Source organism: Vicugna pacos, chromosome 7 (assembly GCF_048564905.1).
Source record: "Vicugna pacos chromosome 7, VicPac4, whole genome shotgun sequence".
NCBI lineage: Eukaryota > Metazoa > Chordata > Mammalia > Artiodactyla > Camelidae > Vicugna > Vicugna pacos.
Window position 1 is genome coordinate 76,539,018 of NC_132993.1, and position 22,119 is coordinate 76,561,136.

At 37.5% G+C, this 22,119-nt stretch overlaps 2 protein-coding genes across 2 annotated transcripts in view; one reads left to right on the top strand and one right to left on the bottom strand.

Annotated features, from left to right (window-relative positions):
* RINT1 (RAD50 interactor 1) lies at positions 1-21,134 on the top strand. The gene is made up of 15 exons (XM_006198503.4): positions 1-273; positions 742-787; positions 3,462-3,646; positions 7,163-7,404; positions 9,297-9,470; positions 9,569-9,718; positions 10,252-10,408; positions 12,166-12,276; positions 12,373-12,598; positions 13,139-13,276; positions 15,091-15,290; positions 18,481-18,695; positions 19,508-19,688; positions 19,762-19,880; positions 20,761-21,134. The coding sequence occupies exons 1-15, from the start codon at positions 232-234 to the stop codon at positions 20,951-20,953; spliced, it is 2,379 nt and encodes a 792-aa protein (XP_006198565.1). The 5' UTR covers positions 1-231; the 3' UTR covers positions 20,954-21,134.
* Positions 21,077-22,119, bottom strand: part of EFCAB10 (EF-hand calcium binding domain 10) — an 11,178-nt gene continuing 10,135 nt past the window's right edge. The window contains exon 4 of the mRNA XM_015234555.3: positions 21,077-21,154. Coding sequence (XP_015090041.1) covers positions 21,118-21,154 — 37 coding nt within the window. The 3' untranslated portion in view covers positions 21,077-21,117. The remainder of the gene's footprint in view (positions 21,155-22,119) is intronic.

Below are 22,119 nucleotides of genomic sequence, written 5' to 3' on the forward strand. Positions count from 1 at the left end.
CGGCCGAGCCAGCCTCCGGCCGGCAGGGGGAGCCACCGCACACGGCCGGCGGCTGCAGGGGGAGGACCTCGCTGGGAGGAGAGGAAGAAACCAGAGAGACGGCAGAGGAAGTTGTAGTGACGCTGAGCGTTACGGTCTCCGAGGCTCAGCTGTTCCTGGTCATTGGCCGGAGCCCAGCCCACACAGGCCACGCTGGCTGCGCGTGGAGCCAAGGACTCGCGCGGAGGCAGGATGCTCCCCGCCGGCGAGATCGGCGAGGCGCCGGCAACCCCGGTGAGGGGGCCGTGGTGGCCCGGGGAAGGGACACTTGTGGCCCCAGGAGGTGGTACAGACCTCCCAGGGGAGAGTGTCTCGGTGAGGTTGTCCTGGGGCCCTGGGACGTGGTTGCCGTTGCCCGGGGGAGATGGCCCTAGCAACCCGGGTGAGGTGGAACACAAACCTCCCAGGGGAGGTAGTCCCAATGCGGTGGATCTGGCGATCCCAGTGAGATGATACAGATCTTTCTGGGCAGGTGGCCCTAGCGGCAGGCAGAGTAACTCTAGCTGTCCTGGAGAGGTGGCAGTGGTGGCCTGAGGGAGGTGAACCTTCTTGGAATCCATCAGATCGCCCTGGCCCTTCCGGAAGGCCCCAGGGGGAGGGGTCTGGGGCCTCGCGATCCTCCAGTGGATGTCCTCTCGGTACCCTGTGTGAGTTCCACCTATCACTTAAGTCTTAACATGTTTGTCACACCTGTTCTCCTAGTGCTGCTCTGAAAATGGTGACCAAAGGAAGAACGTTGAGGAGAAAAGTAAGCAGACTCCAAATACCTTCGCCCTTTCTACCCAACCATCTCTCCAAAACTTGGCCCTCAAGGGTCTGCATCCGAGAAGGGTCTTAGCCTGTTATCTTTTAGATGAAGCATCTTTTTTTTTCTTTCTGTACAAGATTCTTGCATAGTGTTTAATACTGATTATCGTCATACATGTATTTTTGTCTTTCAAGATTGTAAAATATGGGATGATATGGAGAAGAGCACTTCCTGACCCCTCCCTAGTGCAGGGACTGGTGTGGTTACACTCAAGTCCTGCCCCTCATACTGGATTCAAAATAATTGGGACCGGCTTGCTATTTGATTGAAGCATCAACTTATTAAGCATTAGGAATTTGGAGGGGCTAATGGTCTAGGAGAGATGACCACCCCCTTAACTGGGTTCACAGGAGTCAAATGAGCTATACTTTATCTTCAGTGAATTTGCAGTTAAAAGTTGACCTGGGAAGAGCACAAAGAATAAGTTGGTTCCTGGATCTTGAACTGGACAAGGCAGAGGGAAAAGGTCAATATTTTCATTTCCTGCCTAAGACTGGAGCGTATGCAAAGATGTGGACATTGGCATTTTACTTTAATGAGTTAAACATGGCAGACTTGGAAATCAAGGGATCTTCAGAGGCTTTTGAAGTGACATTTACTGGGAGGGGAAGGGGGAAAGCATGTAACAGCTGTTCCATAAGAGGGATTTTGGTTCATCTGACCATGACAAATAATCTGGGAATGAGTAGTGGTAGGAGAAAGGGTTCCCATGTTACCATATTGGCTTCAGGAGTTAGACTTGCCCTTAACATTGCCTCCTACTACAACCTGCCTCAGAAAGAAAGCTCTGAGTACTTCATAGCACTTGACAATCACAGCTGCCACAACTCAGTTCCTCTTCCTTAAAGGATTTGAGAGAACCTCATATCATTGAATTAAACTCTTCCCTTTTCCACCTTTGCCCCATACAGTTGCCTGAGAAGTTGATGCCACTGAGCTGTAGACTTTGTCCTTGTCCCTCCTTTACTGGCTTGATCAACTTCTTTGCAATTAGAAGTGCTCTTTACAAAAAATAGAGGAAAAGAAAACATTAAATCTTCCCTAGATCACCAGTGTCTTTTGAAGAATGTCATTTGACTAAGAATGTACTATGCTGCATTTCAGTGGTTAAATCAAGAGTATAATTTTTTTTTAAGGGAAGATAGAATTGACTCCCTAAGCTACAGCAGCCTTAGCATTCACAAAACATTCCCTCTGCACATAGCCCTGCCTGTCTCCAGATACATGGCCCAACTCACTTGTTTCATGTAAGATAAATTTAAAAAGACGGCATTGTGACTCTTGTACGTAATAGTAGATGGATTCCTGTACTAATAAAGTTTGATGCAGACCAGCCAATTTGGATCATACTTGAAGGAGAAGAAAATAAGAATATTGTGTTGAGAGTCAGGAAACATGGATTTTAGTCCCATTGACAACCATGGAAGAATCTCACTTTAGACTGTATAATTTACTGGTTACATTAGCCATTTTGAGTTTTTCCTAGTAACTTATTTTCCCTCATATTTCCTTTTTTCTTTTTCCCTGTTTCTAAAATGGGTATTTTTGTACAATGGCATTTGAAGCTTTTAAAACTATTTTACTCTTACACAAGGAGGAGTTTTTACTCATTGGTCACCCTTTCAATTTTTTTTCATTTACTTGAAATCTTTCAATACCATTTTTTTTTCTTTTTAAAAAACATTTCAAAACCAGACTTCTCCTTTGGTGTTATTCTAGACTATACCATCTGGCTTCTTATAAATTTTGAAAATATATTACTAATTTAATAACAGCTGCATCAATAAAATCAGATTTGACCTTTTCCCCCCACTAATAAAAGATTCTTAGGAAAAATGGCTATCTCGAAAAGTTTAATATCCGTTTGAAAGTGCATCGTCATGCCAATGTCTGTTGAAACCTGTGGTTACCAGGACAGAGTTTGGTAATTTTTCCTTCACTCTGAATTTCCTTAGCTCCTAAGCATTTTGTAGTAGTTGGTCGATAGATTGCTTTGTAGCTATTCATCTGGGTACTTATGTGTGTGTATGTGTGTGTGTATGAAATCTATAGCCATCCCTTGGTATCCATGGGCATTGGTTCAGATCCCTGTGGATAACAATCCCTGGATGCTCAAGTCCTTTTTATAAAATAGCACAGTATTTGTATATAACCTACATGTATCCTCTGTATGCTTTAAATTATCTCTAGATTACTTATAATACCTAATGCTAATAATAATAATTGTACATAAGATGTAAATAGTTCCTGGAGCACGGCAAATTCATTTTGCTTTTTGGGACTTTCTGGTTTGTTTGTTTGATTTTTAATTTGTGGTTGGTTGAATCCGTGATGTGGAATCCATGCATGTGGAGGGCTGACTGTGTATAAGTGTGTGTATATATATATATTCATTGGTTATTTTGTGTGTGGGTGTATATCTACCCACATAAGTACTATATATACACACACACACACACACACACACACACAAAAATGCCATATATAGATGGATAGTGTTTTCTTTAAATTATTAACTTTTAAAAGTGGCTATGTTGCCATGTATAGCTTTTGCATTTCCTTTAACTTCATAGCACTTAATGGTGTTGGATAATTGTTATTTTTTTCCTTTTAGGTGACTTAAATATTGCAGCTCTTGCTGGAAATGAGCAAGTCTGTGAAGGTACAGATAATGGTGATCTCCCTTCCTATGTGTCTGCATTTATAGAAAAGGAAGTTGGAAATGACCTTAAATCTTTAAAGAAACTTGATAAACTCATAGAACAGATGACAGAAAGTAAAATGCAGTTAGAAGAACAGGCAAGTATTAAAACTCACTGAAACACTATCAGTAGTATACTCATTGTAATATAATGGGAACATAACCATTACTGTACAGGCAGTTTTGAAGATATAGATTGTGACAAATAATCTAATCATTTAAAACTGCTTAATAGGTTTTAAGTACCTTCAATGTGCTAGGTGGTGTACAAATTATGTAAAAGATAGAGTTCCTACTGATGATTTTTGTCTAACATTTTAAGTAGCTTTTCATAGCATGACTTTCAAAGTGCTTTTACAAGTAAATAATTTTGTGGAGTACAAAAATATAACACCATCATTCTAATTTTTTTAATATAGGCACACATAGGGAGAAAACATTAAAATAAGTGTAACATCATAATAATAGTTAATTTCTGTGTGTTTGGTTAACAGGTGATTTATTTTCTTTATATCTTTTTGTATTTTCAAGTTTTTCTTTTTATAATAAACATATTATTTGAAATCATGTTTTAAAAATCCAATGAATGTAATCTTAAGTGGGTTCCTATACTCGAAACAGTGTGTTTGTCAAAGATGAAGATTTGTATTGAGTAACTGCTTTAACTGGGTTAAGTAATCTCTGCGTGGGTAAGTTGGTGTGCTATTCTCAAGTCTTCCCAACCCCAGCACCTCAGGCCTCCCTATCTTCTGTCTTTCCACCACGTCTACTGCTAACCTCTTAAGTTTAGCCCAGCCCTGTCCTCCTTTTCCAAGCAAGTCGTGGGCTCTTGGAGGAGACCACACAGCTGAGTGGGTGGATGCTAGCCTGGATATGTGGTCTTCAGTCCCACCTAGGGGGTCCTTTCATGGGAAGGTCGGCCCCCCTGTACTCCCCTCAGCTATTCTTCCACATTCTCTCCAAGACACCCACCACACCTGGCTGTCCTTTCCTTTTCCCAAACTGAAGACATTAAGGCCATCTAGCGTGAATCTACTGAACAAGTCTACTCCACATTCCACAAAATTATTTGCTAAAATTTCTACTTCTTAATTCAGCAGAGGATCAAGCTAAGGCAGTCCTTATACCCCAGTTCCCCCAGTTCCTACCTGCCCCCTCAGCATACAGACATACCCAGATCTTTTCCTTAAAACCTGAACAAACAAAAACCTTCCCTTCATCTTTAGTGGGTATTAGGCCCTTTCTTTTACTGTTAGGTGTCTGCAAAAAGTTATCCTACTTTGTACCTAATATTCACTTCCGAATTGGCCATTTGCTCTTTGACCTGCTGTAATCAGGCTTGTGCCCTGATGTCCATGGGAGCTTCTTCTGAAATCCCTAATTGAACCTCAAGTTCAGCATGTCCAAAACTGAAATTATCCATCTCTTAAGATGCTTCCCTATCTTGGAAAATGGCACCACCAATCTGCCTGTCTCTCAGGCCTGACACCTGGATTGCTCCTCATCACCCTCATTCTACCCCCATCACCCAGACGTCTGAGTTCTGCCTCCTTAATGTCTCTGCTCGTTCCCACCCCTGCTGCCACCACCTCAGTTCAGGGCTGCTGTCTCTTGTGCTTGATGGTAGTTTGCCCACCTGTTTTGTTCATACTGCCAGTAACTATCTTTGTTTTTTATTCCTTCCTGAAATTTTATTATATGTAAATAAGCAAATATATAAAACATATACAGTTAAAATCTTTGTGTATGCAAGCATATATCTACTTAAAATAATGCATAGCTCAACTTTTTCTTTTTAAAATTAATGTGATATACTACTTGTTTCTGATCATATCAGTATATATATGCATCTCCCTTTTTTTTTTTCCCTGTCCATCTCTCTGGGCCCAAAGGCCCAGTGACCCGGTGGCCCCGCAATCACCAATTCCCTACTCCTGGCTGCAAAAGGTCCTTAGGGCAGTGTTTCTAGACTTTCCCACCGTGACCCACAGAACAAAGTAGCTTTTACAATGGGAGCCAGCACATACATGGACACATGAGCACACATACATCTGTAACTGACCCTAAAGCTGCAGGGCCGTGCTTGCCCCTGCTGTTCACTGTGTACCCAGATGTCCCCAGTCCTATCCCTTCCCATCCTACCCAAGTTTTTAAAGTGCTTGTGGCCTTCTGGGGGTTGGCCAGGTGAGCAAGGGTTTCAACTCCTTTTGAGGCTAACGCTCACCTTTGCTGGTCTTCACCTCTTCTTCAGGCTTATTCGGTTGTCTCTACATCTCCCTTTTTTAATGGTTCCCTGGAATTCAAATATGGCTGTACACAATTTATTTAATTAGGCCATTATTGGTAGACCTTTTTACTATTCCCAGTTTTTACTATTACAAATAGTATGAGAATAAACATGATTACTTATCATATCATAAATCTAAGTTTCTAAATCATAAGTCCCACTGAATTATTACCTTAAAAACTCTTAATGACTTCCCCATGGCCTATTGGAAAAAGCCCGCATTCTTCTAATGCTCAAGACGCTACCTGTGACCTGGTCTCTCCCTACCTGTCTAGGCTCATCTCTTCTCTCTGTGCTTCTTTGAACTGTATTCTGTGCCTTGCTCCTCTCTTTGCTGCTCTCTGATAATGACTGATCAGTTCCTTCAGCCTGAAATGCCCTTTCCTTCCAAACGTCCCTAAAAATTTCTACCCAAACTGTAAAGGTCTGTGCATAAGTCATGCAAGCACAGGTGCCTTGCACCTCAAAATCTTGCTCCTCAAAGTGTGGGAGCTCATTAGAAATACAGAATCTCAATCCCTACTTCAGACCTACTGAGTCCAAATTTGTATCATAGATCTCTAGGTGATTCTTCTGCAATTCAAGTTTGGGAAGCACCGCCTCAGTACAGCATTACACCTGACATCTCTGTTTCCTTGCACTAATCCCACTGCTGAGTATTTGCTTACATCTCCCTTCCATACCAACTGAGCTGTGTCTTATTTATCTGTCAGCCTCAGCACAGGGCCTGGTATAGAGTAAGTGTCTATAATCAGCACTGATTAAATTGAAATTCCTCTATAATATTCGTATCATGTTGTACTGATGCCTGATATTTGTATATGCTTTTCCATCTGCTAGAAGAAAAATGTATTTAATAAATACCCTATCAGAAGGCATTACCTGGATATCATCTTACCCAGTCAATGGTTCTCAGCCTGGGCGTAAATCAAAATCACCTGGGGAACTTTTGCAAAATATAGATACCCAGACTTTTTAGAATCAGAGCTTCATTTGTTTTTGAAGGAAAGGAATTAGTAGATAAGCAGGTAAGTGTTCTCTGGCTAGATCCTCTGAAAGTTCTGAGCTTCACCACGGCAGCTCCAAAGATGTTTACTGGGGGCAAATGGGGTAGCCCCTCCCCACATACCTCCACATAGAGCATTCATGTTCAGGTTTGGTCAGCAGAGGATGCAGAAATCCAACCTGTCTTTAGAAGCCTTTAAATGACAATTTTTAATTCTATTGGAACAAATATGTACTTTGAAGGTAAGGAACTAGTAAAACGGTTATGAGAATTTTATCTGATAGGCGCTGTTTTTTCCTTTTTGGTTTTTGGTGTGGTTAGGTACTTACAGTTTCATCAGAAATCCCTAAAAGAATTCAGAGTGCCTTAAAAAATGCAGAAGAATCAAAGCAATTCCTTTATCAGTCTCTGGAGCAAGAAACCCGTCTCTCCAGTTCCATTAACAGCCATTTGCTGACTGCACAGCCCTGGATGGAAGATCTTGGGGCCATGATTAATCAAATCGAAGAGATTGAACGGCATCTTGCTTACCTTAAATGGATTTCACAAATTGAAGAGCTAAGGTAATAGGCTTCTTTGTTCTCATAATTAGTATTTTCCTTTTCGGCTCTGTCTTAGAGAGTACATGCATGCCATTAAATAATTGAGTTAATTAAAGATTATAATAATGTGATTTTACCAGTTGTTATGAAAATAGCATTATGATAGTGATTCTTTTCCTTTATTGTGAATGAGCATAAACTTTTCAGGGAGCTTAATTTGCATTTGAAAGAAAATCCAAGTAAAAAATTTTAAGCCCTATAGCTCTATCGTGAACACATGATAAAAATGATTATAATGCCAAATTAATAAAGCAGTCATGTGTGCACACTGACCATGAGAACAGACCCCCAGAGAACCAGTGCCTTCACTCAAAAATGGTGGATACGTTGACACCCAATGGGAAAAAAGAGTGTTTTCAATTATGAACATAGCTATAAAAGACAAAATCTGTTGGAAATCTTAGTAAGAATGATTAGAAAGGGAGAAGAAAGAAAAAGGAGAGAATGAAAAGTAGGTGAAGGCCTAAAAGGCTGACAGAAATAGAATAATGCAAACATGAGCTCACTGTGACTGTCGAGGCTTGAAGCAGTGACAGTGGAAAAGCGGCTTGTGGAGGAAGGAGGTGGGAAGATACTAGTGCACAGTTGGGCTGGGCAGGGCGGCGGTACATGTTCCTGTTCCTAAGGACGGCGCTGGGCCCACGCAGGAACGTCACTGAAGCAGCACACCCAACCAGGGACAAGAGTCCCAGCAGGGCGGTCACCTTCCCCCACAGTGGCCGTGCCCAGTAGAATGTGCACAGCCTGCCTAGAGGCAGAGCGCTGACTCCTGATTTCCTGCAGGGGAGACCCCTGAACCGAGATTAGTTATTTAAAAGATTACATTTTGTTCCTTATTCTGGCTTAAGATATGGAATATTATTTTTATGGAAAGAAACATTTCATTTTTAAATGTTTTGTTTTATAGAGCCAAACATGCAAAATGGTAGTCAGGGACTGAATTAGTCCTGAAGACATGTTGTATTTGGCTTGTTTTAAAGACTTTGATTAATTGGTTTGATTTTGACATGGAATACTGTGTGTGTGTGTGTGTATTTTTTTTTTTAAGTGAGGTATAGTCAGTTTACAATGTGTCAATTTCTGGTGCACAGCATAGTGATTCAGTCATACATGAACATACTTATATCCGTTTTCATATTCTTTTTCACCATAAGTTACATCGAACTCTTGATTTCTAGCTTCTCTAGAAAAATGTTAAGATTTGGCCACACTGGGTCCAGCGTGGCAGCACTTGGCTGGAGCCTTAGGATGGGGTATGTGCTTTTTAGTTTGCCCTAGTCCCCACTCACTTTCCTTTTTAAATTTACTTCCCCTATGAGCAAATCTGAGTTTGCTAACCTTGCTGTAAAGCTTACCTTAAATTTTGTCTGCAACTTGGCTGACAGTAACTTGAAAGGTCTAGACTCTGAGGTGCTACCTCCTTCAGTTTCCTATAATCAAGTTCAGCTGGACAAAGTAGGTAAAAATTGAAGATGACCATATTTGACCTTACCAGATGCTACCCACATTCTTCCCCGGGATTAAGATACTAAAGACTTATGTCAAAGACAGATTTATTAGAAATGAGTGATGTCTGAGGGCGTGTGACACAGGAAAAGTCTATTCTATTGGGAGGAGTGGGAAGGGAAAGGTGGAAGGAGGTGTCCTAAACACAGGCTACTATTTTTAGAAGGATGCTGAATTTGAGGACTCCAGGATCCCAGATATTTGAGTGTCAGGTAAAAAGCCACTTCAAGGTGGCACTTCCTTCTTCCTTGGATGTAGCTTTATATAAAGCAGGAGGAAGAAGTAGCTTTTCCATATTTGGAATTACTCTGGACAGTCTTTAAAGTCTGCTTTGCCTTGTTTTGCAGTGATAACATTCAGCAGTATCTGATGACCAATAATGTCCCAGAGGCAGCCTCTACTCTGGTGTCTATGGCAGAACTTGACATCAAGCTTCAGGAATCATCCTGTACTCATCTCCTTGGTTTCATGAGAGCCACTGTTAAATTCTGGCATAAAATTCTCAAGGACAAGCTTACAAGGCAAGGAGTTTATCCATATTTCATGGTAATTGCTTTCAGATGGATATTTGGTGCTCATTGTATTTTACTGTAATATGTGCGTCACTTTTCTGTTACAGTGATTTCGAGGAAATTTTAGCACAGCTTCATTGGCCATTCATTGCACCGCCTCAGTCTCAAACTGTCGGCACAAGTCGACCAGCCACCGCCCCTGAGATATACAGTAACCTGGAGACATTCTTTTGTCAACTCCTGAAACTACAAACCTCGTATCTTTGTTGCAGTTAAAACTTACTAAAATTTCTTTTTTCTAGAGTAGATTTGTGTCCAGAGAGTAACGCTTTTTGAGAGTGGCCAAGAAGCCAGATGGGAGTACTGGGGAGTGGCAGACTGTGCTCCTTCGAAATAAATTGCACGTGGGTGGGAGTTCCATGAGGAGTTCTAAAATACATGATTGACCCAAGTTCGCATCACACATAGGTCTCTTGCTTGGGACAATCAAAAAGATGGGCAATTGGAAAGAAACCTTAGTAACTTAGTTTTAATTTTTAAAATGATTACTTGAATGTGTTTCCTTATTATTCTTTATTTTAGGAAAGACAGATTAATTCTAATAACATTTTTACTGCAGTCATATGTAAAGCTAGATTACATATTATCTGTATTATAATTAGTTTTGCTTAATATCTTACATATCTGTTGGAAAAATAAGTATTGTGTGTATATACATACATTCATATATACATATGTGTCTGTGTGTACATATATATGCTTTCCTTTTTCCTTGACTCGACTATGTCAGAGATGAACTACTTACTGAGCCAAAACAACTTCCAGAAAAATACTCTCTTCCTGCGTCCCCTTCTGTCATCCTGCCCATCCAGATTATGCTGACTCCCCTTCAGAAGAGGTTCAGGTATCACTTCAGAGGGAACCGACAGACTAATGTTATAAGCAAGGTGTGCTTTGCTGATTCTTGTCCTTGGTTATTAATAGTAAATGCTAAGGATTTCTATATTTTTGCTAGTTTAAGTTAAAATCTGATTCTATTCACATTTCTGGTTTTTTCCCTCAAGCACTAACTTCCTGTGTCACCGCCCTTTATGGATATACTCTGGGACTTGTGTTGGTTGCTGCAGGAATCAACTCACTCATTAGCATATCATCTGACCAGTTTCTCAAGTATCCCCCCCCAGGTGTGCTGTCGCATTTGCTAGGGCACTTTTTACAACTGGACCCACATATGTTTCACTCCCTCAGGTTTATAAATATATCAGAAGGCAAAACAAGAGTCAAAAGATAGTAGAGCATTAGCTTCTGAATAGACGTGCTGATGCTACAATGATCTGTAGCTGTGCAAGAGCGAGCATGGGGCTAAGTGGTGGGAATGGCTTCGCAGGAATTATCACCAACATTTCAGTTGAGGGGCTACATCCATGTATATTGGGCATATTGTTGAGATTGTTTTCTTTAATTTGACCTGAAAAACAATCACAGACATCTGTTTTCAGTGAAATTTGATTGAATTTGTTGAGAATTACAGCCTTGGGACCTGCAAGGGGCTGGATACTGTTCATCCTTGAGTTTTGCTACATCTAATGCAGTGCAAGTAGCAGAGGGTTTTAGTTAAGTGTTTGGAATTAGTGTTATTACATGCCAGATTATAACAGGCACTGTACATATCATATAAAAGTGAGTTTATAGGCTTCATAGAATTTTAAAGGAATCAAGCAATAGGCAGTTACGTTTGCATGGGAAGGAGTAGAGTAGCAATGGATTTCTGGTTCTTAAACCCAGCTTGCTCTTTTGTGCTTTGTGGGTCTCCTCCTTTTTGGGGTGGGGTGTTGGTGGAAAAAAGAGTAGAACCAATTAGTAAGCGGTAAGTGAGACTGAGCAATAAACCTAAAGCTGTAGAGAGGCAGTAATAATTTGAGGTAAGAAAATTGTGACTTATGTTGGCTGCTTTTTAAAGTGTGGTTCCAAAGGCCCTAGTACTGTGACATCAAGCCTGAACTATGCAGCCCCTGAGATTAGAGACTGTGCCTTTTTCATTTCTGTGTTCCCAGCATCTAGCACACAACAGGATTTTATGTTTCTGAATTCCTGTCCAACAAAACTTGGAAGGTTTATAGAATCATCCCTAGGGACAATTTAAAAAGCTGCATACATTTCCTTTTCTATAATTATACCTGTTTTAAGGCCTGTGCATTTTTTATAATGCCAATTTTTTTTTTCTTAATTTAGCTTTGGAAAAAAAATCATGTTTAAAAATTATTTTGGAATCTTATTTCAAAAATACATGACTGGGACATTGTGCTTATACACCAGAAATTGATACCTTGTAACTGACTGTACTTCCATTAAAATAAATAAAATAAAATAAAATAAAGGAGAGAAAGAAAAAAATATAAAGGCCATCATTCTTTGTAGTACTTATATTTTACATATTTCTGAAGTGCTAGGTTTTAAATACATATTGCATTGTAAATTTATGAGTTTACAGACTTACACTACACTACTGGAATTTATTGGGAAACATTTGATTATTAAGCCTTGCATGAATTTGAAGTTCAGAGTAGAAATTATGCTCTTACACATAGGAATCTTCAACTGATTTTTCTAAGTACTTTGTGTGTACAATGAAATAGAGAGATTTAACTGTAGCTTTCTAGTTGGGATTACTTAAGAATTCAAAGTATTTTACCTCCTTCCTTAGCCTGAATGGTACTTGGCTCAGGTGCTTATGTGGATTGGGAACCACACTCAGTTTCTGGATGAGAAGATTCAGCCAATATTAGACAAAGCAGGCTCTTCAGTAAATGCAAGGGTAAGTGACTCAGTCCTCAGCATTTCAGTTTTAGAATTGAAGGTGTCCATGAATAACTTATCATTTTCATTACCTTATGCTTCTGTATTTTTTTAGCTTGAATTTTCTCGGGGCCTTATGATGCTGGTCCTAGAGAAGTTAGCTGCTGATATTCCTTGTCTGCTGTATGACGACAATCTCTTCTGTCATTTGGTGGATGAGGTGCTTCTGTTTGAAAGAGAGCTACACAGTGTCCATGGCTATCCTGGCACCTTTGCTAATTGTATGCATATTCTATCAGAGGAGACCTGTTTTCAGAGATGGTTAACTGTGGAGAGAAAATGTAAGTGCGCACATGGCCGTAGGGTGGAGAGAGGTCTCCTTTTGTGTCTGTGAGTTTTTGGTGTTTTTCTCCTTCAGTTCTGGGCAGAAACTAGAGCCATCTAAATTTTTCTTTGAGTTTACCGAGTTGCCTTCAGAGATCATTTTCTTTTCTTTTCTTCCCGTGAAATTTTGGTTTTTCCCAGAATTACACTCCACGTTTCTAGGGTAGGACATTCAAGCCAGTACAGTATATGGGTTATATAGGTAACTGTTTTACAGATTTTACGTATAGTATTTCTGCTCTTAGTAGAATCATTTTGGATGTGGCTTATCTAATCAGTATAACTATTTTGAAGATTCTGAGTAGGTGTGGAGTATTTTATTTAGGGTAGGAGTAAAGTATTTTATTTAACCCTAAAATACAGCATGTTAAATACAGTACAACTAGAAAGAGGTTGTAGTTTTTTTTAATAGAAAAGTTATCATTCCTAAGAAATTATGAGTTGAAAAATTAGGAATGACTACTTGTTCAACATAATCCTTCTTCCTGTATTATCAGTTGCTCTTCAAAAAATGGACTCAATGCTCTCATCAGAAGCTGCCTGGATATCCCAATATAAGGATATCACTGACGTGGATGAGATGAAAGTTCCAGACTGTGCAGAAACTTTTATGACACTACTCTTGGTTATAACTGGTAAGTATTGTCTTTTAAGACCTAACTTTGTTTTAAAAGTACTGACTCTTCACATGGTACTTTTCAACAAAATTATTATTCTATAGTGGTTATTATAATATCTTCAAGTTCAGTTTCTATTTTGGCAGAACTCTAGCACAGTATTCTGGCTTTTGGATTTTTAATAATTTAAGTAAGATCTTAAATATTGGTTTACACGAGGGGAAAATTCCTGCATCGTTACATAAAAACAAGTAAGAATTTAATTTTATTACCTGAATTCTCTTGCCTTTCAACTTTTTAAACTGTCTTCAGTGAACAGTGATGGATAAATTTTGAATTATTATTTTCTTCACTTTGACACATCAAAGAACATAGAATAGTATAATAATAAAGTAACTTTAATGATTGGAATAGTAATAGGAACTCTTCTTATGATGCAGGAATGTTCTGGCTGGAGGGTGGCCCAGTGGCCTGTAGCCCTGGTTGGTCGGCAGCCATCCATGTTGCCCCAGGGCACTGCAGGCCTGCTGGTTCTCCAGGTGACACTGAGCCCTCATTGCCACTATCCCCCTCTGTCTTGTCCATTTCATGGGCCTTTATAGTAACCTGGAGGGGTGTTAATTCCAGCCCAGTTAGTAAATAATTTTATATTCTTAACTATAATAAAAATATGAAAAACACTGAAATACAAAAAGATTTAGCAAAACTGATTTAAAAAAAAACAAACTTTTTATTAGGGAAAATTTCTAATATACACAGAAGTAGCACAACGAACCCTCAGGTATCTGTTACTAAAGTTTAAAACTATCACTTTCCTATTATATATTTTTCTCCCCCCAAAAATACAGGTAATATTTTCATGAAGTATTTTAAAAAACATTTCAGACATTTTATCATTTCCCCTTTAAATCCTTAAGTATGTCCCTTTTTTAACCTATCCTAGTTCCTCCTTCCTTTTTAAAGTCATTTATTTGTTTAAGAAATGGAATAATTTTTGTGTGTAATTTTCTCAAATGCTTTTTAAAAAAAACTGAGGCATAACTTACAGTGAAATACAGAGATCTTAAGTATACAGATCAATGAGTTTTGAGAAATACCTGTACTTGTGAAACCCATGTCCTTAGAGAGTTCAGAAATAGATCCATACTTGAATGGTCAATTGCTTTTTTTTTTCATTTATATATTTATTTTTTTATTGAAGTATAGTCTCTACAATGTTGTGTCAATTTCTGGTGTACAGCATAATGCTTCAGTCATACATGAACATACATATATTCATTTTCGTATTCTTTTTCACCATAAGTTACTGCAAGGTATTGAATATAGTTCCCTGTGCTATACAGTATGAACTCGTTGTTTATCTTTTAAATATATTAGTTATTATCTGTAAATCTTGGTAACCATGTTTGTTTTCTATGTCTATGAGTCTGTTTATGTTTTGTAAATAAGTTCATTTCTTTTTTTTGTTTTTTAGATTCCACATATAAATGATGTCATATGGTATTTTTCTTTCTCTTTCTGGCTTCCTTCACTTAGAATGACAACCTCCAGGTCCATCCATGTTGCTGCAAATGGCATTATTGTTTTACTTTTTATGGCTGAGCAGTACTCCATTGTATATATATACCATATCTTCTTTATCCAGTCATCTGTCAATGGATATTAGTTTGTTTCCATGTCTAGGCTGTTGTAAACAGTGCTGCTATGAACATTGGGGTGCACGTGGTCAATTGATTTTTGACAGAGGCACCAAAGCCAGTCAATAGGAAAAACCTGTAGCTACGTCATGGACGGTACCATAAACCTTCATGTCTTGTTAACTTTCTCCACAGACAGGTATAAAAATCTTCCCGCTGCTTCCAGAAAGCTGCAGTTCCTGGAGTTACAGAAGGACTTGGTAGATGATTTTAGGATACGATTAACTCAGGTGATGAAAGAAGAGACTAGAGCTTCCCTTGGCTTTCGATACTGTGCAATTCTTAATGCTGTGAACTATATCTCAACAGTACTCGCAGATTGGGCTGACAATGTTGTAAGTTAATCTTTTATATTAAGTAATATAGTAGTAATTTGAACAATTTTACCTTTTGAAATGTTGAATCTGTAGCAGGTAGAAATACACACATTAGGCAGAATCACAATTGGGCCAAACTTAGGAGGTGTGATTAAAGTACATGTTTTTCTCATTCAAGTCTCAAATGGTTAAATAATCCTGATATTTTAATCACTGGAAAAGAAAGCCATCCTTTCATGAAACTGTTGTTTATAAAGTGAACCTTTTTCCTCTTTAGACTTTGTACTTGGGAAATATCATGTATGGTAATTGTCATCTCAGAAAAAGCTAAGATTGCATAATGGTCTCAAAATCAATAAAATTTAGAGCTTAAATATCTCATACATTAAAAAGTATTTAATATTTTACTTATTTTACTTTCAGACATATTTAAGAGTAAACAGAACGGCAAATGAACTCCCATGTGCCTGTCACCCAGCTTCTTGTAACAGTTTTGTTTCATTTAAACCTTTCCTCTGCTCTGCCATGCTTGATTATTTTGAAGTGTGTCCCAGCTATATTTCATGATAAATATTTCCATATTCTTATCTATAAAAGATAAGAATCCCTTTTTTAAGAACATAATACCGTTATCATATCCACAAAAAATTAACTAATTTCTTACACTGAAATGTATATTCTAAATAAATGTAAAAATCAAAATCCTGGCTTCAGTTAACAAGTACAGTGTAAGGCCTTTTACCTCCCAGGATTTTACTTATCCTTCCTTTCTCCATGCAGATACCATGTGCTGACAGATTTGATCTGCATAAATATAATTATCAACTAGTAATTTATTTTTACTCTTTTTATTAATCCAAATATATTGGTGATCAGGGCTTTTGGTAACCAAATTTTCCAATATGTACCTCCAGCTAAAAGAGAAGAAAGTTAGTCAAATGATCTCAAGAGAGCCTCCAGGACCTCCTTCTTAGACAGGGTGCCCTGAGGTTAGGAACCACTGTTCTAAGATCATCTGTGGATCATCAGCTTAGGTTGTTACCAACATGTCCCATGCAGTATACTTCATGACAGAAAGCATCAACACAGGATTAAGATGACCATAAAACAGTGAAATATACATTAAATGGTGAAAAAACTATACTGAGGCTAATGAATATGAAGATATACTATAAATGTAAAGTGTTATGTATATAATTGTGTCATTAAGTGAAAATAGGAAAATAACAAAACAACTATAATTTTAACTAAACATTTAAAAATACAACTTTTAAAATGTGTTAAAGTGGGAATGGAAAAATTACAGTGTTAAATAATTAGAAAGATTGATTAACTGGAGACTGGAGATAAGTTCACAATATAGTAAGGAAAACAATTTTAGAGTATGTCCAGATGAGTCACAAATATGGATAAAGGTAAATTAAGATTTCTGTATGTTGTCGAATCTTAAGTAATAAAACAAAAAATAAAAGCAGAAATGAAATATAGTCAAACATAGGCATTTAAAAATAATTGATGCCTGGGTTAGGGAGGAAGTCTAGAAAACATGACAAGGATATATTTTAAGTTATGAATTTATGACAAAAAATTGTAATATACTGCTAACGCATTATATAGAAGAAAATGAATTCCTTCACTATGAAAGAAATAACAAAAAAAGTCTTTATCTTAAATCCATGTACTAAGCCCCCCAAATAGGAAACAAGAATAAAGATACTAATAACAGATATAAACAAGATAAATATCTGATAAACACAATCTTAGTTTATACTAATCTGGACCTTGGCTGGGACTCAGTATATTTAAAGCCTTTTTCTACAAAAGCGTTAACTGAAATCTTTGTGCATGATATTCCGCTGAGCAAGGAAAATAAGACAAAATAATTACTTCATAAAATGAATATAATGTGGCGTGTAATGATCAATAGATTTATTTTTATAAAGTCACCTAATCAGAATACATTCATTCATTACGTACTTTTATACGTCGTGTTCCTAATTTTATTAAGTGTTTTTTTATTCACTCAGCCCTCAAACTGCTCCATTTTCTGCTAATATTTTTCATGAAACAAAATGTCATTCTTGATTCTTAAGCCAGATGATCTAATAAGAGACTCATTTGGGGCCACATTTTTAGCTTCAGCTAAATGTTTGTAGAATATCATTAACTCCTTTAGGGCCATAGTCTGTTACAAAGATGAATTTGCCACCATCCCTAGCCTTAGAAAATTTATTATCTGATGCTGAATTAACTGGGTCCTTCTGTCAACAGAGAAATAAGCAAATTTTAGAGTTGATTCTTCAAATCATGAGTGAATTCTAACATTTTAATTCCTTTAACTCGTATCTGCTGTGTTTACTACAACTCTCAATCTATGTCTAGGAAAAATGAGTACTTAAAGAAGTTAGCCACCAGGGGAATGCAAATCAAAACCACAATGGGATACCACTTCATACAAACTAAGATAGCTATAATAAAAAAGACATGACAACATTTATTAGCACGACGTGGAGAAATCTGAACCCTCACACACAGCTGATAGGAATGTAAAATGGCACAGTTGCTGTGGAAAACGGTCTGGCAGATCCCCAAATAGTTAAACATAGAATTACCATACCATCCTGCAATTCTACTCCTAGGTGTATACTGAAGAGAAAAGAAAACACATGTCTGCACAAAAACTTGTACACAAATGTTCACAGCAGTATTATTCATAGTAGACAAAAAGTGGAAAGAACCCAGATGTCCGTCAACTGAAAACATGGATATACATATAATGGAGTACCATTTGGCAATAAAAAGAAATGAAGTACTGATACATGTTACAACATGGATGAACCTTGAAAACATTATACCAAGAGAAAGATGCTGGTCACAAAGACCCATAGATTTTGTATGATTCCATTTATATGAAATGTTCAGAATAGGCAAACCCATAGAGACAAATAGTGGTTGCCTAGGGATGGGGGAGTGAGGAGGGGATTGCTAAGGGGAGTGGGAGATGATGGCTGAGAGTGTGGGATTTCTTTTTGGAATAATGAAAACATTCTTCAAATTGACTGTGGTAATAGATGCACAACTCAATGTACTAATAAAAGCCACTGAATTGTATACTTTAAATGAGTGAACTGTATGGTATATAAGTTATATTTCAAGCTGTTAAAAAAGAAGTATCTTAATAAATATGTTAACACATTTCTGCTTTCAGTTCTTTCTACAACTTCAACAGGCAGCCCTGGAAGTCTTCGCAGAGAATAACACTCTCAGTAAACTGCAGCTGGGACAACTGGCATCTATGGAGAGCTCTGTCTTTGATGACATGATTAACCTGTTAGAGCGTTTAAAGCATGACATGTTGACCCGGCAAGTAGATCATGTTTTTAGAGAAGTTAAAGATGCTGCAAAATTGTATAAAAAAGAAAGGTAAGTCCTCTGTATTTTCTTGTAAGTTGACTCTCAACTCCAGTTTGGTAAAAATTAAGAGATGAAACATACAGTCAGATTTCCAAGGTGTCTAGGTAGCACAGAGTTTGGCCTTTTGCACTCCAAACGTACAACTGTTTTTGATGGAAATCTTCCTAAAGTATATTCAGACATTCTTACTCAGAATAAACTGATCATAACTTAACCTTCAGAGGTGTCTGTAAATACAGATTGCTGGTGTATGGAATGGGGTTGAATGGCCTAGCCTGTCCCCATCGACTAAGCAAGGTTTTCCTGCAGCACCTGGGCGGTTGGCTTGTGGTGGAGCCTGTCAGGGTCCCCTGGGGGTGCCCTTATTACCCCACCCACCCACCCTGTGAGCTCCTTGTGAGCAGGCAGGTCCGTCTGTCTTGGCACAGTCCTGTCACACAGAGTACTTTTTAGCAGTTTGGAAGTGTTATTAGTCCCTGTTATTTTGCTGAAAATTAGAGCATAAAATTAGCTGATATCTTAAATGCTAATGCATTTTACATTCTAACTGGTTTATATCAGTAAGTCATTAAAATCTGAGATTTTTTAAAAATTATCTTCATTAAATAAAAGAGTATTTAATTGAGAACTAGAGAATTTTTTTCATTTATTTACATTTATTTTCCAAGACAGCTTTTCACGTTGGGCTGTACATTTTCTCCTCCAAAATGCCCCAGAACAGTGCACTGCCCCCACTTTAATATGATTTGTTAAATCTTTAAAAATAGTGATGAAAAATGTCAAAATAAGCGTTAACGTGCAGTGCCGGTTTTGTTTTCCAGGTGGCTGTCCCTGCCATCTCAGGCAGAGCAGGCGGTGATGTCCCTGTCCAGCGCGGCTTGCCCGTTACTGCTCACTTTACGCGACCGTCTACTTCAGCTGGAGCAGCAGCTTTGCTTCTCCTTATTTAAAGTTTTCTGGCAAATGCTTGTGGAGAAGCTGGATATATACATCTACCAAGAAGTAAGGAGGAGTGGACTGTATCTGGGGCTGTGATGATAAAGGCAGCTGCTGTATGAATTGTCCTTTGTTTCAGATAATTCTTGCCAATCACTTCAATGAAGGAGGAGCGGCTCAGCTGCAGTTCGATATGACTCGGAATCTTTTCCCTTTGTTTTCCCACTATTGCAAGAGGCCAGAGAATTATTTTAAACAGTAAGCTCAGTTTTTAACAATTTATTCTAATGTATCAGATTGTTAGAGGAGGTTGATTCCTTTTTTTTTTTTTTAACAACTTTAGGGTTCCAGTGATGTAAAAATATATATAGCATCAATTAACAATTTAAAATATTCGTGTACCAGTAATACAAGGTGTGACCTATGACCCCCCCAAATTGACCAGAACTGGATATAAATTATATGTTGGGCTATGTTTTCTAAAATTTGGTTTAATGTTCCTATTTACTTATTACTGAGAAGTAAATAGAAAATGAAGCTAATGCAGTTCCACTGGATAACAGGCCAGGCCTGAAGAAAATTTGTTTTCTTAAACATCTGATATTAATGTTGGTTCTAAGTGTAGCTATAAATGTATGTTAGAAGTATTTTTAGAAATTGTTGACTTAAAATTTCAATTATTTAGGTTTCTGAGATTATAAAGTATTCCTTTTAAATACAAAATGAAAGGGTTTTTTTGCTCATTTCAGTAAGATATCTACTTGTGCTTTTTTATTTTAGTGTTCTACCTATCCTTAATTTTCTCTTTTCCCATATCCTAATCTACCTAAAGTCTTAGCTACATTTAATAGACTGTTAGTATCAAGTATATTTTGGGAAGTAATGGTTATGTATTGAAAACAACAATCCTCTTACCTTACAGTAAGTCGTCTAATGAAGTATAAACTCTGTATATGTACAGAGTTTACTGTACATATACAGTCAAAACACCTTAAAAGAGCCAAATAGTTAATCCATAAATAGTTTTTATAAAGGGCATATGCTGTTAGATTTTCAGAATGAAATTGTTATAGGATAATACAGATGATTTACATAATGGAGATCTCATTTCCTTTCTGCTTTTTTTTTTTTAAAACAGTGTAAAAGAAGCCTGTATTGTTTTGAATTTGAATATTGGTTCTGCCTTACTTCTGAAGGATGTCTTGCAGTCAACTTCGGGGCAACCTCCTGCCACAGCGGCATTAAATGAAGTTGGAATTTACAAACTGGCTCAACAAGATGTTGAGATTCTACTTAATTTGAGAACAAACTGGCCTAACACTGGAAAATAAAGTGTCTTTTTTTGTTGTTTTTGGGTTTTTGGGTTTTTATTTGTTTGTTTTTAACAAAGAGAAAGCCAGTTGGATTTCAAGTTATATGATCAAGTTCTCAAATAATGAAACTGGACAAATGAAAACTTTATACAATCATTTATTATCTTGGACTTACAGTGTTATTAAAATGCTGACCATATTTCCTGAGTCCTCTTGTTCCTAAGAAAACAAATACAAAAAGGTCAGAAACCATGAAAACTCAGATATTCAAATATAAATGATGAATGTCTGTTGACTAACATACAAGAGCAGAGATAATATATTATAACTGACTTTTAATTTCCTATGCCAATTAAGGGAGACTGTTGTAGATAATCTAATACATCAAATAAATTTTTAAAAAATCACTTTAAAATGTATGTTTATAATTGAAGTTCCTATAGTTCAGAAATTCATTGTATTTCCCATAAGAAAACACATTATGAGATGGTGATTGAAATAGGATTGCTCTCATTTTCCACAGATGTCCTTCCATTTAGAATACTTCCTAGTTCCACTCCATGTGACAATGGACAACCTTTGCTTTGTGGATCAAACATTTCAGCTAGAGCACCGTGCTTCAATCTTTCACTGGGGTAGGGAATGTAATTAAATTTTCTGTTGGATATTTATATAACTAATGATGAGATGAGAATCTTAAACTTTCTTTTTCTTCTAACTTTTCCTTGACCTTGGACTGTGTTAAATAAAACTTTTAAACAAACTGAGCTAGATTAGCTAGAGGCTGCTACAACTATCAAATTTTATTCCAGTGTTTTTTTTTTTTCTGACAGCATTTAGTTAGTACTTTTCATGCTGTAATACTTCAAAATTTTCAGGCTGGCATGATATGTAAACTACTAATAAACATTTACTTTGTGGAAGTCATTTTGAGGAGGTATTTTGAGAGAAATTTTATTACTCTATATTTTATACAAAGATTTTCCAACTAATGTATTGAGCTGAAAGCTTTTCTGTTAGTTCTTCTAGCAGATTGGGGCTCCTCTACTTCACTCTTTGAGAACTGCTGGGGTTTCCCATTGAGAAAAGAATGCAGGTGCCTCTAGCTCTTCCTAACTCCAGCATCTTCTCCTTTCCCGCCATCCAGACTTAGAGACTACTGTCAGCCCTCTCTGTCCTCATTT